General features: G+C 40.8%; 1 protein-coding gene across 5 annotated transcripts; it reads left to right on the top strand.

The window, feature by feature from the left end:
• Positions 1-313: 313 nt before the first annotated feature.
• On the top strand, positions 314-9,802 carry LOC105034865 (ABC transporter B family member 2). Of its 5 annotated transcripts, XM_010910181.3 has the most exons (12): positions 314-670; positions 760-814; positions 919-1,094; positions 4,006-4,206; positions 4,327-4,586; positions 5,243-5,783; positions 5,886-6,265; positions 6,341-6,756; positions 7,164-7,405; positions 7,485-7,732; positions 8,474-8,886; positions 8,978-9,802. In XM_010910181.3, the coding sequence occupies exons 1-12, from the start codon at positions 404-406 to the stop codon at positions 9,526-9,528; spliced, it is 3,750 nt and encodes a 1,249-aa protein (XP_010908483.1). In that variant the 5' UTR covers positions 314-403; the 3' UTR covers positions 9,529-9,802. The 5 variants fall into 5 exon arrangements, with proteins under 5 accessions (XP_010908483.1, XP_029117578.1, XP_029117579.1 ...); XM_029261745.2 differs by lacking the exons at positions 314-670; positions 760-814; positions 919-1,094 and adding exons at positions 3,358-3,508; positions 3,647-3,825; XM_029261746.2 differs by lacking the exons at positions 314-670; positions 760-814; positions 919-1,094 and adding an exon at positions 3,359-3,508.
• The last annotated feature ends 711 nt before the right edge of the window (positions 9,803-10,513 follow it).

Genomic DNA, 10,513 nt, shown 5'->3' with positions numbered 1-10,513 from the left:
GCGCGGAGTTCCCGCCTGCTTCACTATTCCAAGCGGTCCCGTCCAACGGTGACAACCTCCAAGTTTTAAGTGGTTTGCACGACTTTGGGACCTACACGTACGTCCGTCCTCCTACTTCTCCCTGTTTCGTGAAACGAAATGAGATAACTTCCGGCTTCTCGTTCTGGTTACAATAACACTTACATTACATTGCGTTAATGTTGCCATCCTATGGGACCTAACGAGTCAAGCCGGTCGCTTAGCCGCAGTAATGACACACATGCCTCCCTCAATCCCACACTCCCCAAAAGGCTCCCTTTTGCTTTCTCTGAAAAATCTTGAATCGGTTCTTCAGCACCATTATAACTAACATCCTAACCCACCTCCCTCATCCATCACTCCTCTCTCTCCCCTCCACAAGAAGATGAGCTCAGTAGTAGGCCCTGATAAGAACCATGAAGAGGGCACGAACAAGAAGGATGGAGAAGGGAAGAAGGTCCAAAAGGTCTCCTTCTTTAAGCTCTTCGCTTTCGCCGACGCATGGGACTACTTCCTCATGGCCTTGGGCTCCATAGGCGCCTGCGTCCACGGGGCATCGGTTCCCGTCTTCTTTATATTCTTCGGAAAGCTCATAAACATCATCGGTGTTGCTTACCTCTTCCCTACGTCGGTAACACATAGAGTTGCCAAGGTAATATAACTCGACCCCACAGTATATATTCAATGGCCAGCTCTAATTCCATTATATATTATTGCTAAGTTCTTATATTATTCTTGCAGTACTCCTTGGATTTTGTTTATCTGGGGATTGTTATACTGTTCTCATCATGGATTGGTACGTGATTTTCTTTTTTTTGAAAAAAAAAAAAAATCATTTCTTGTGTTAGTTTTATGCGTCGAGAACTCTATGAACTTGAAAGATGTGAATCTTTTTGTTAGAGGTGGCTTGTTGGATGCACACGGGGGAGAGGCAAGCAGCAAAAATGAGGCTAGCCTACCTTCGTTCAATGTTAGATCAGGACATAGGGGTCTTCGACACGGAGGCTTCGACAGGAGAGGTGATCTCCGCTATTACCAGTGATATCATTGTAGTCCAGGATGCCATATCTGAGAAGGTATGTGAACTCCGGCAAGATTTCTCATCGTTTTGCTGCTAGCTAGATATTTGACAAAGAAGAGTTAAACCCTTTTTTTTTTTTTTTTTTCTTTTTTGTTGCTTTCAAAATTTAGATCTTGGTAATAATGGGAGTAGGTGAAAATGATATTATGCCTTGCTGAGGATGCCTTTACGTCTTGCCTTTATTTGTTTCTGTGGGTGTGATGTGTTTCTACCTATTGTTTTTCATAACAAATGATGTTGGGATCGGATGTCTCTTCTTTTAAAGTCTCTTTTCCGTGTCCCGTATATTTTTGGTTCTTGAGCAATAACTAGAGTTGTTGCAAGCATTAATGGTCAAGGAAAAAATAGGTGGCAATACTATGCTTATCCTGCCATTCCTACTTCCTTTAAGTTCATGATAGGTAAAAATTTTGGGAAACTTAAGCTGGATTTCTAAGTTTAGTGGACAGCATATGGATATTTAGGATTATAGTACAACATATGCAAAGCAAGTGCAGGGAATTTGGTATTACTTTTTTCCTATCAGAGCAAGAGATGAGTGTGGAAAGCATACTTTTTTTTAATAAAAATGTTAAAGTTGTGAAGGTTTTAGATCTTGGAAGCTAGTCATGCGAAGACAACTTCCAAGCCGCTCCCATTATATAAAGTAGAGCATGGCGACAATAAGAAAATAACTTAAATTTTATTTACAAAATTTTTATTTTTAACATTGTGATCAATTTCCAGCAGAAATTCTGCTCATAAATGATCCATTATGGTAGCATGCAGCTTTTCATCACTAATATTTGAGTGCTTAATTTTTGTCAACTCGCATTTTGTTAGATATTCATTCTTTGCAGAATTCTTTATTGAATGATATTTTTTGCATAAAGACATCAGACATAGATTGAGATTGGGGAAGTGGTATAGTGATGAATTCCCGGTCTAAGAGTTGTTATTTTTCACTATTTGGCATAGATTCAATTTGCTTCATCAAAACTCTAGTATTAGAATACATAAGTTTTTGGCTTATCAAACAAGATTATAAAATAATTATAGAAAATGCTAAAGTAACAATGGAATCTTAAACAACAAAAAAAGGATGACCTATTGTTGTGAACTCGTACTATGTCAGCCTACCAACTGCTGGTGATATATCTAAAAAGCGGATCACAAGGAGCCGTGCAACAACTTTATGCGAGATTCTTGTATTATTATGGTGTATTCCTTCAAACAACTGTATAGCTCACAGAATAAGCATGTACTTGGATGGGTTTGAATTTGTGCCTTTTTGTGTGAAAAATGGTTGGTCTTCTTTCATAATTCCAGCCATTAAGATCATAGATCTCTAAATACTTTGAATGTTTATCTACATATGTATAGATCTCGAAACAATCATTATGTGGTCCAGTGGTGAATGTATGCAAAGAAAAGTAAAACCCTAATACACCCTTAGCCCTAGGAATAAATATTCGTTGCAATAGTGATACCACGTCAAATTTATAACATGTCAATTAAAAATCAAAATTAATAGGATAATATGAGATATTATCATGGAATCGATGAAATATATGACAATCAATAAAATATAAATATTTTCATTGAATTGTGATAAATTTGACGTGATATCACCGTTGCAACGAATATTTACTCCTAGCACTAAAGTGGATGCCAAATTTGATTTTGTGTGGCATAAATGGATAAGTAGTATACACAAAATGGATCATCCCATGGATCAATCCAAATTTTAAGGCACATTTATGATGGATAACAGTAAGAGGAGTATTGTGGCAACTGACTATTAGGTTGGACTCGGAAACGACATCAGCATAGACAATGCTTATTTTGTCCCCTAGTATGGTTCAATTAATCAAAACCTTCATTGTCCAATGACGCCCATGTAAAATGGCACCCATCATCCAAATTCCCATTCTTCCTAAATCTCGATCATGGACCGTTAATTGATCACACGGCTGCTATTGCCCACAGAGTTGGACACGGGATGCCAGGGTCCATGGGAAAAACATATACTGCAGCGTCAGATCATGATCGTACGTTGTCAGTGAGAGAGGAAGGCGGAGCTTCGTTGCGCGAGGCCCTTACACCACCCGCTCTTGACTCTCGTTCACGGGTAAAGCTTGGGCCTCAGCCTCTCCGGGTGGTCTCATTAATGGGCGTTTTTTATTCCCGGAATGCCCCTAACGGTAGTTGTTTGGGGTTCGACCGCCTCGTCTGCCATCGCATTAATTAAACAAGCTGGCCATGTCCTGCTCTGCCCTTTTCTTTTATCTTCTCGTCAGCTGTTACGGTCCAGGTGTGCGTTGTCTTCATTTATGAGACGAAAATTTTGAATGATGCCGGCATTCGAAAAGTTATTCTTCCACATCTTACGGTAACGATGATAGAGGCTTCATGGGGAATTAGGTTGAGGTAAAATTATACATATATTCCTTGTTGATCTCAAATTACTTACAGGTCCTCATACTTATATAACAAACCATTTAACCTCGGGATTTTTGTTTTGCGAATTCGTCCCCTTTTTTCTTCTCGGATCCATGGCGAGCGCAGCTCTCGCCTAACGCGGAGCTCCCCAGCGGGCGATGAGGCCCTCCTCTCTGTCTCCCTCAACCTCCGGACACCGACCCTTGGCGGCGGCGATCCTCCTCCGTCGTTCCTAAGCGCCTTGGCTAAGACTAAGGCTAGGGTTAGAGTTTTGGAGGGGAAGAGGATGATCGCAGAATGGCTAGGTTAGGCATGCTCTATCGATTAGACTGGTGAAGAATTTGCTTAGAGTTTTCGGTTAATTGCTTTCGATTCTTCGATCGTTTCTGGATTTCAATGAACATCTTGAATGCAAGCTCTTTAATGTAACCGATGAAAACTCACAATTGGCTAATAATTGAACTAAAGCGCAAACTTTGCATCAGGTTGGCAATTTCATGCACTACATCAGCCGATTCATCGGTGGCTTCGCCATCGGATTCGCTCGCATCTGGCAGATCGGCCTCGTCACCCTCTCCATCGTCCCGCTGATCGCCATAGCCGGCGGCATCTACGCCTACATCGCCACCGGCCTCATCGCCCGTGTCCGGAAATCCTACGTCAAGGCCGGAGAGATCGCCGAAGAGGTCCAGCTCCAAATCTCCAGATCTTAATCTTTTTTCTTTTCCTGATATACATTCATATAAGTTGTCTAAACTGGGTGAATAATTTGTGTCAATTCTGGTCCATGATGTTTATGTGTGTAGGTGATAGGCAATGTTCGGACTGTGCAAGCGTTTGTAGGGGAGGACAAGGCGGTGAGGGCTTATAGGAATGCCCTGCTGAAGACCTACAGTTATGGAAAGAAGGGCGGGCTGGCCAAAGGACTTGGTCTTGGGTCCATGCACTGTGTTCTCTTCTGCTCGTGGGCGATGCTTGTGTGGTACGCGAGCGTTGTTGTGCATAAGAATATAGCGAATGGAGGAGAGTCGTTTACAGCAATGCTCAATGTTGTCATCGCTGGGCTGTAAGTTTCACCAACTTATTGTTTGATGGTTATGACCTGTTTCCAGGATGTAATTCAACTTTGAAACATGGAACAAGAAGACTAAAGTTTCATGGTAAAAAAAAAAAATGTGGTTTATGAACTCATTAAAATTTTCGATTTGAATTTTTGTAATGATTCGATAAGTTAGATTTGGTGTTGCTTTCCCATTTATTCCCGTTCAATTGATTAATCATATTCCGTAGGGCAGGCAGTTATTATTGTCCAGTCTCCAGTAATCACTTTATAGAAGTATGCCTCGTGCAGTGGTGGTTCAATGATCTGTTTCAAAGTGGTAACTTGTTCATGGAACATCAACATACGATATAACTTCAGTAGGAAAATATAGCTATTGAATATCCTTTACACTACTATTTAATGCGTCAAAATGGTTCCTCAAGTTCATCTGTTTTTTTTTCTTTAGATCTTTGCTTTTATTTGTTAAAAATCATATGGAGATTATTTTTTAACCCATTGACATATCATTGCGATAGAATTTCCAGAAACTGAGAAAACATGAAAGCAAACAAATCATCTTGTTTCTAATTTCTCAAACTGTGATATCATAAGGCAATGACCTTAACATCAAAAGTCAACAAGGTTATTCCCAACATGATGCTTTTTTGAATGCTCTTCAGGTCATTAGGCCAGGCAGCACCAAACATTTCCACATTCCTCAGAGCAAGAACTGCCGCATACCCAATCTTCAAGATGATAGAGAGGAACACTGTTAGCAAAACAAGTGGAAAGACAGGCCGGATGCTACTTAGTGTCGATGGGCACATCCAGTTCTGCAATGTGTGCTTTAGCTACCCATCACGTCCTGATGTCCTCATCTTCAATGGCTTAAATCTAGACATACCATCTGGGAAGATTGTTGCCCTTGTTGGTGGAAGTGGTTCAGGAAAGAGCACAGTGATCTCTCTCATCGAGCGGTTCTATGAGCCCCTCTCTGGGGCAATACTACTGGATGGCCATAACATTAAGGAACTGGAGCTCAAGTGGTTGAGGCAGCAGATTGGGCTGGTCAATCAGGAGCCTGCCCTTTTTGCCACAAGCATCCGGGAGAATATCCTCTATGGGAAAGATGATGCTACCCTGGATGAGATAACACATGCTGCTAAGCTTTCAGAGGCCATCACTTTTATAAACCACCTTCCTCATCGATATGAGACACAGGTCATTATTCTCTGTTTTATTCTTCCAATTGTCATGCTAATAAGTAGTAACAGCTTGTCATTCTTTGTATAAGCCTAGAACATGGATGAACCACTATTGTAGGTTGGTGAGCGGGGGGTTCAATTATCAGGTGGGCAAAAGCAGCGTATTGCAATATCAAGAGCAATACTTAAGAACCCTTCTATCCTCCTCCTTGATGAAGCTACAAGTGCACTTGATGCTGAGTCCGAGAAGAGTGTTCAAGAAGCACTTGATAGGGTCATGGTGGGCCGCACTACGGTTGTGGTTGCGCATAGGCTGTCCACAATCAGGAATGCAGATATCATTGCAGTTGTCCAAAATGGGAAGGTCGTGGAGACTGGAAGTCATGAGCAGCTCATGTCAGATCGTTGTAGTGCCTATGCGTCACTGGTTCAGCTACAAGAGGCCTCTCATCAACAACGCTCATACTCAGAGAGCAGTGGTACAGTGCGACCTCAAAGGTAATTCTACTTCTTAATATTTGCCTACATTGCTCACATGTTGGAATGCTGGCTTACTCATGTCCTTTGCTTCAGCATCAAATATTCTCAAGAACTGTCTGGTAGAACCACAAGCTTTGGAGGAAGCTTCCGCTCTGATAAGGATTCTGTAAGCCGCTTTGCTCCTGAATCAAATGATTCACCAAAAGTGAGGCGTGTGTCTGTTAAAAGATTGTACTCCATGGTGGCGCCTGACTGGATCTTCGGTGTTTTTGGCACTATAGGTGCCCTTGTGGCTGGTTCCCAAATGCCACTATTTGCTCTTGGAGTAACACAAGCCCTCGTTTCCTACTATATGGGTTGGGAGACAACACAGAGGGAAGTAAAAAAGATTGCGATACTCTTCTGTTGTGGTGCTGTTCTCACTGTAATATTTCATGTCATTGAGCACCTCAACTTTGGTATTATGGGTGAAAGACTGACACTTAGAGTGAGAGAGAAGATGTTTGGAGGTAAATTGCTTGACTGGATTTCCTTTGTTTAGTATACCAGTTTGTGCTGATTATTGATATAGCTCTTCTGAATTATGCTTCCATGAAAGTTTCTATCTAACCCATGCCTCTATAAACTGATATAACCAATGTATAAATAATTCAACTTTGATGCCATGTTAACTATTACCCTACAGTCCTATTTGGAGAATTAAGAGCCCTTTGTATGATTAAAGAGAAAAAGGGGGGAAAACTATCTGTATATTTGCAGAAAAAATATAACATATATATTTCCTCAAAGAAATATTTAATTCACATGGTATGCTTGACTTGATTTATTAGTTTTTTTTTTTTTTTAAGAACATCTATAACATGTTTTGGCTAATGATCTGATTTTTTTTTTTTTCAAAATACTTGTTCGATCCTAGCCATTTTAAGAAACGAGATTGGATGGTTTGATGACACCAATAATACTAGTGCAATGTTGTCATCTCGCCTGGAAACTGATGCCACTCTACTGCGGACAATAGTTGTTGACCGCTCAACAATCCTCCTGCAGAATATTGGAATGATCGTAACCTCACTAATCATTGCCTTCATCCTGAATTGGCGTTTAACTCTTGTTGTCTTAGCCACATACCCATTGATGGTCAGTGGGCATATCAGTGAGGTTTGCTTCTCCACTTCGGCTAGTATTGTCAAAGTGTTCTTAAACCCATGAATCACCCATGTTGCTTTCTTATATGCAGAAATTATTCATGCAAGGTTATGGGGGCAACTTGAATAAGGCATACCTAAAAGCAAACATGCTTGCTGCTGAGGCCGTAAGTAACATCCGCACAGTTGCTGCCTTCTGCTCAGAAGAGAAGGTTATTGATCTCTATGCCAATGAGCTCAAGGAACCCTCCAGGCAGTCTTTTCGGCGTGGCCAGGGTGCAGGAGTTTTTTATGGTGTCTCTCAGTTCTTTCTCTTTGCTTCGTATGCCTTGGCCTTGTGGTATGTGATTCTCATAGCTGTGCAATTTCTTTATCCTTCACTAAAGTGATTCTTGTGCTTGGCTTACAATTTATGGGAAAAATCTGATGAATAACAATGATTCTAATTGACTTTATTACCTACTAGATCAAACTAATCAAATTCCCCAGGGTTTCCAGGGTATTTACTCTTTCCCTAGGAATTGAACTGCAATCAGGTTGTTCGAGAGTGTTGATTTTGTTGAACTTGTTCAAAAGTTGGTGTCAACACATTTGTCTTATACTATGAAATTATAGCTATAAAGAGGTAGCATTTTCCAGCTATATGGGGTCTGCTATCTGAATTCTAATTTGCCTTTTTGCAAAATTAGACAGTGGGGTTAATAAATGGGCTTATCAATCAGCTATTTTGGTGTATAGCCTACCAATGCAGGATCAGCTACCATAGGGGTATCGAATATTAGAAAAGGGTCGGAGCATTTACAGATGAGGTTTAGTCCATGGTTTGGTTCCAGACTCAACCTAACTGGGTATCAAGTATGGATTCCAGCCTAAATCTCATGTATTCAAAGTGAATTGAACTGATCTGGATGCAAATTTTGAAAGATATATCATTGGGTAAAATTGCTAGGTTGGATTAGGTCAGTATTTGTTGTGCTTGTTCTTTCTGCAGTGCTGGTTATGGTGAATCCTTCCCGGCCTGCTGTATCATTCTAGATCTTTTACATGGATAGTTGCTAAGAGATGGCCTGTGTTTTTGCAGGTATGGTTCAGTCCTCATGGGCAAAGAGCTTGCCAGCTTTAAGTCTGTTATGAAAACATTCATGGTTCTGATAGTTACAGCATTGGCCATGGGAGAGACGCTTGCACTAGCCCCAGACATCATTAAAGGAAATCAAATGGTGGGATCAGTGTTTGAGGTGATGGACAGGGAGACTGAGGTCTTAGGTGATGTTGGGGAGGATGTGGGAAGGGTTGAGGGAGTGATCGAGATGAGGGGAGTAGAGTTTTGCTATCCTTCTAGGCCAGAAGTAATTATTTTCAGGGACTTTGATCTTAAAGTGAAAGCTGGGAAGAGCATGGCATTGGTGGGGACAAGTGGTTCAGGCAAGAGCACTGTATTAGCACTGATACTAAGGTTTTATGATCCAACTGCTGGAAAAGTGCTGATTGATGGTCTGCCCTCTAGACTTTCTTTTTTCTTCTTCTAATACATACAATACACCTGTTTGGTTCCATTTCCACTTATGCATTTAATTTCTTACAGGTAAGGATATTAAAAAACTTAGACTGAGATCCCTCCGGAAACACATAGGCCTTGTTCAACAAGAGCCTGCACTCTTTGCCACGACTATTTATGATAACATCATCTATGGTAAGGATAGTGCCACAGAGGCAGAGGTTATTGAGGCTGCCAAGCTCGCAAATGCCCACTCCTTCATCAGTGCCCTCCCAGAAGGCTACTTGACAAAAGTTGGAGAGAGGGGAGTCCAACTATCAGGTGGGCAGAAGCAGCGCGTTGCTATTGCCCGAGCCATCATCAAGAATCCTGCCATCTTGCTGCTTGATGAGGCCACAAGCGCACTTGATGCTGAGTCAGAGCGTGTGGTCCAGCAGGCACTTGATAGGGTCATGAAGAATCGCACAACAGTAATGGTGGCACACAGGCTATCTACCATCCAGAATGCTGATGTTATTTCGGTGGTGCAGAATGGGAGGATCATAGAACAAGGGAACCATTCAATGCTGGTGGAGAATAAGAATGGGCCCTATTTCAAACTGATCAGCTTGCAGAAGCAGCAGCAGCAACAAAAATAACCTACGCTGGCAGTCAATTCCGCTGTGTTTGCCACAGTCATACCATAACTCTGGGAAGCATGACTGGCGCATACCGTGTGAGAACAGGTCTCAAGTTATCTGCATTAACTGCTGCCAGTTGATGACCGTGGCTTACACAGCTGAACTGACCTAATTCATATACTTTTGTGTTGTATTTCACAGTATTAAATCCTTCACTTCTTTTCTTGCTCCACCCAATCTGTGACAATATTGTTGGCATTAATAATAATATTTATACTGGATAATTCTTTTACATACATTGGATTTAATTTTTTTTTTTTTTGGACTCTGTTTGCCCTTTGATCAATTCTAGTTTTTTTTTAAGGAAAATTGAATGGAAAGAAACAACACAAAATGAAGTTTATTTAAAGCCCCTGCATCTAGCATACAAAGATATTTGAACTCAGGAATAGCCTTCAATTAGGTCAGAATTATAATTCATTCAAATCTTAAAAGGATCAGTAAGCTGAAAGTAACTTCTTGTGAATATGTTTTGGTGGTCGGTGATTTATTAAAATTGGTGCGTTTTCTTTTTCTCTGTCGGAATCTTGGGCCAGAAAAGAGTCTATTACAATAACTTGACCAAGATCTTACATGGGATTTTATAAATTTAGATCGTCTTAGGTCAAAATTCTTGAGAACTTTTAAATAATCTGCCTAATGTAAAATAGAGCCTTGTAGGCCGAGTAACAGCACTCTTGAACTTCTGGTTGCTCCTATCCTGCTCTTCCCTTTTGTACTCTATCTTTGGGCTTTTGTCTAAATTGCGCCCTTTGTTGGACATCCACATCAAACAGGTAAAAGAGGAAACATGGTAAAATCAAATCTTATGTAATTGGTGAACTTACTCTGTGATACTCTAAACTCTCCAATGTTGTTTCTTCTTAATATTACAGTTTCTCAAAAAATCAAATCATCCTGCAGAAATTATGTTAGCGCTAGTGTCAGATGCATGTAAGTATAT

The sequence above is a fragment of the Elaeis guineensis genome, chromosome 4 (assembly GCF_000442705.2).
Source record: "Elaeis guineensis isolate ETL-2024a chromosome 4, EG11, whole genome shotgun sequence".
NCBI lineage: Eukaryota > Viridiplantae > Streptophyta > Magnoliopsida > Arecales > Arecaceae > Elaeis > Elaeis guineensis.
The sequence above is the reverse complement of the archived record's forward strand: the minus strand, read 5'-3'. Positions and strand labels throughout refer to the sequence as shown.

Coding starts and splice junctions, on each gene's coding strand:
- LOC105034865 (XM_010910181.3), top strand. CDS start 404: ATGAGCTCAGTAGTAGGCCCTGATAAGAACCATGAAGAGGGCACGAAC. Junction 6,266..6,340: donor GGTACAGTGCGACCTCAAAG/GTAATTCTACTT, acceptor CCTTTGCTTCAG/CATCAAATATTCTCAAGAAC. Junction 8,887..8,977: donor TGGAAAAGTGCTGATTGATG/GTCTGCCCTCTA, acceptor AATTTCTTACAG/GTAAGGATATTAAAAAACTT.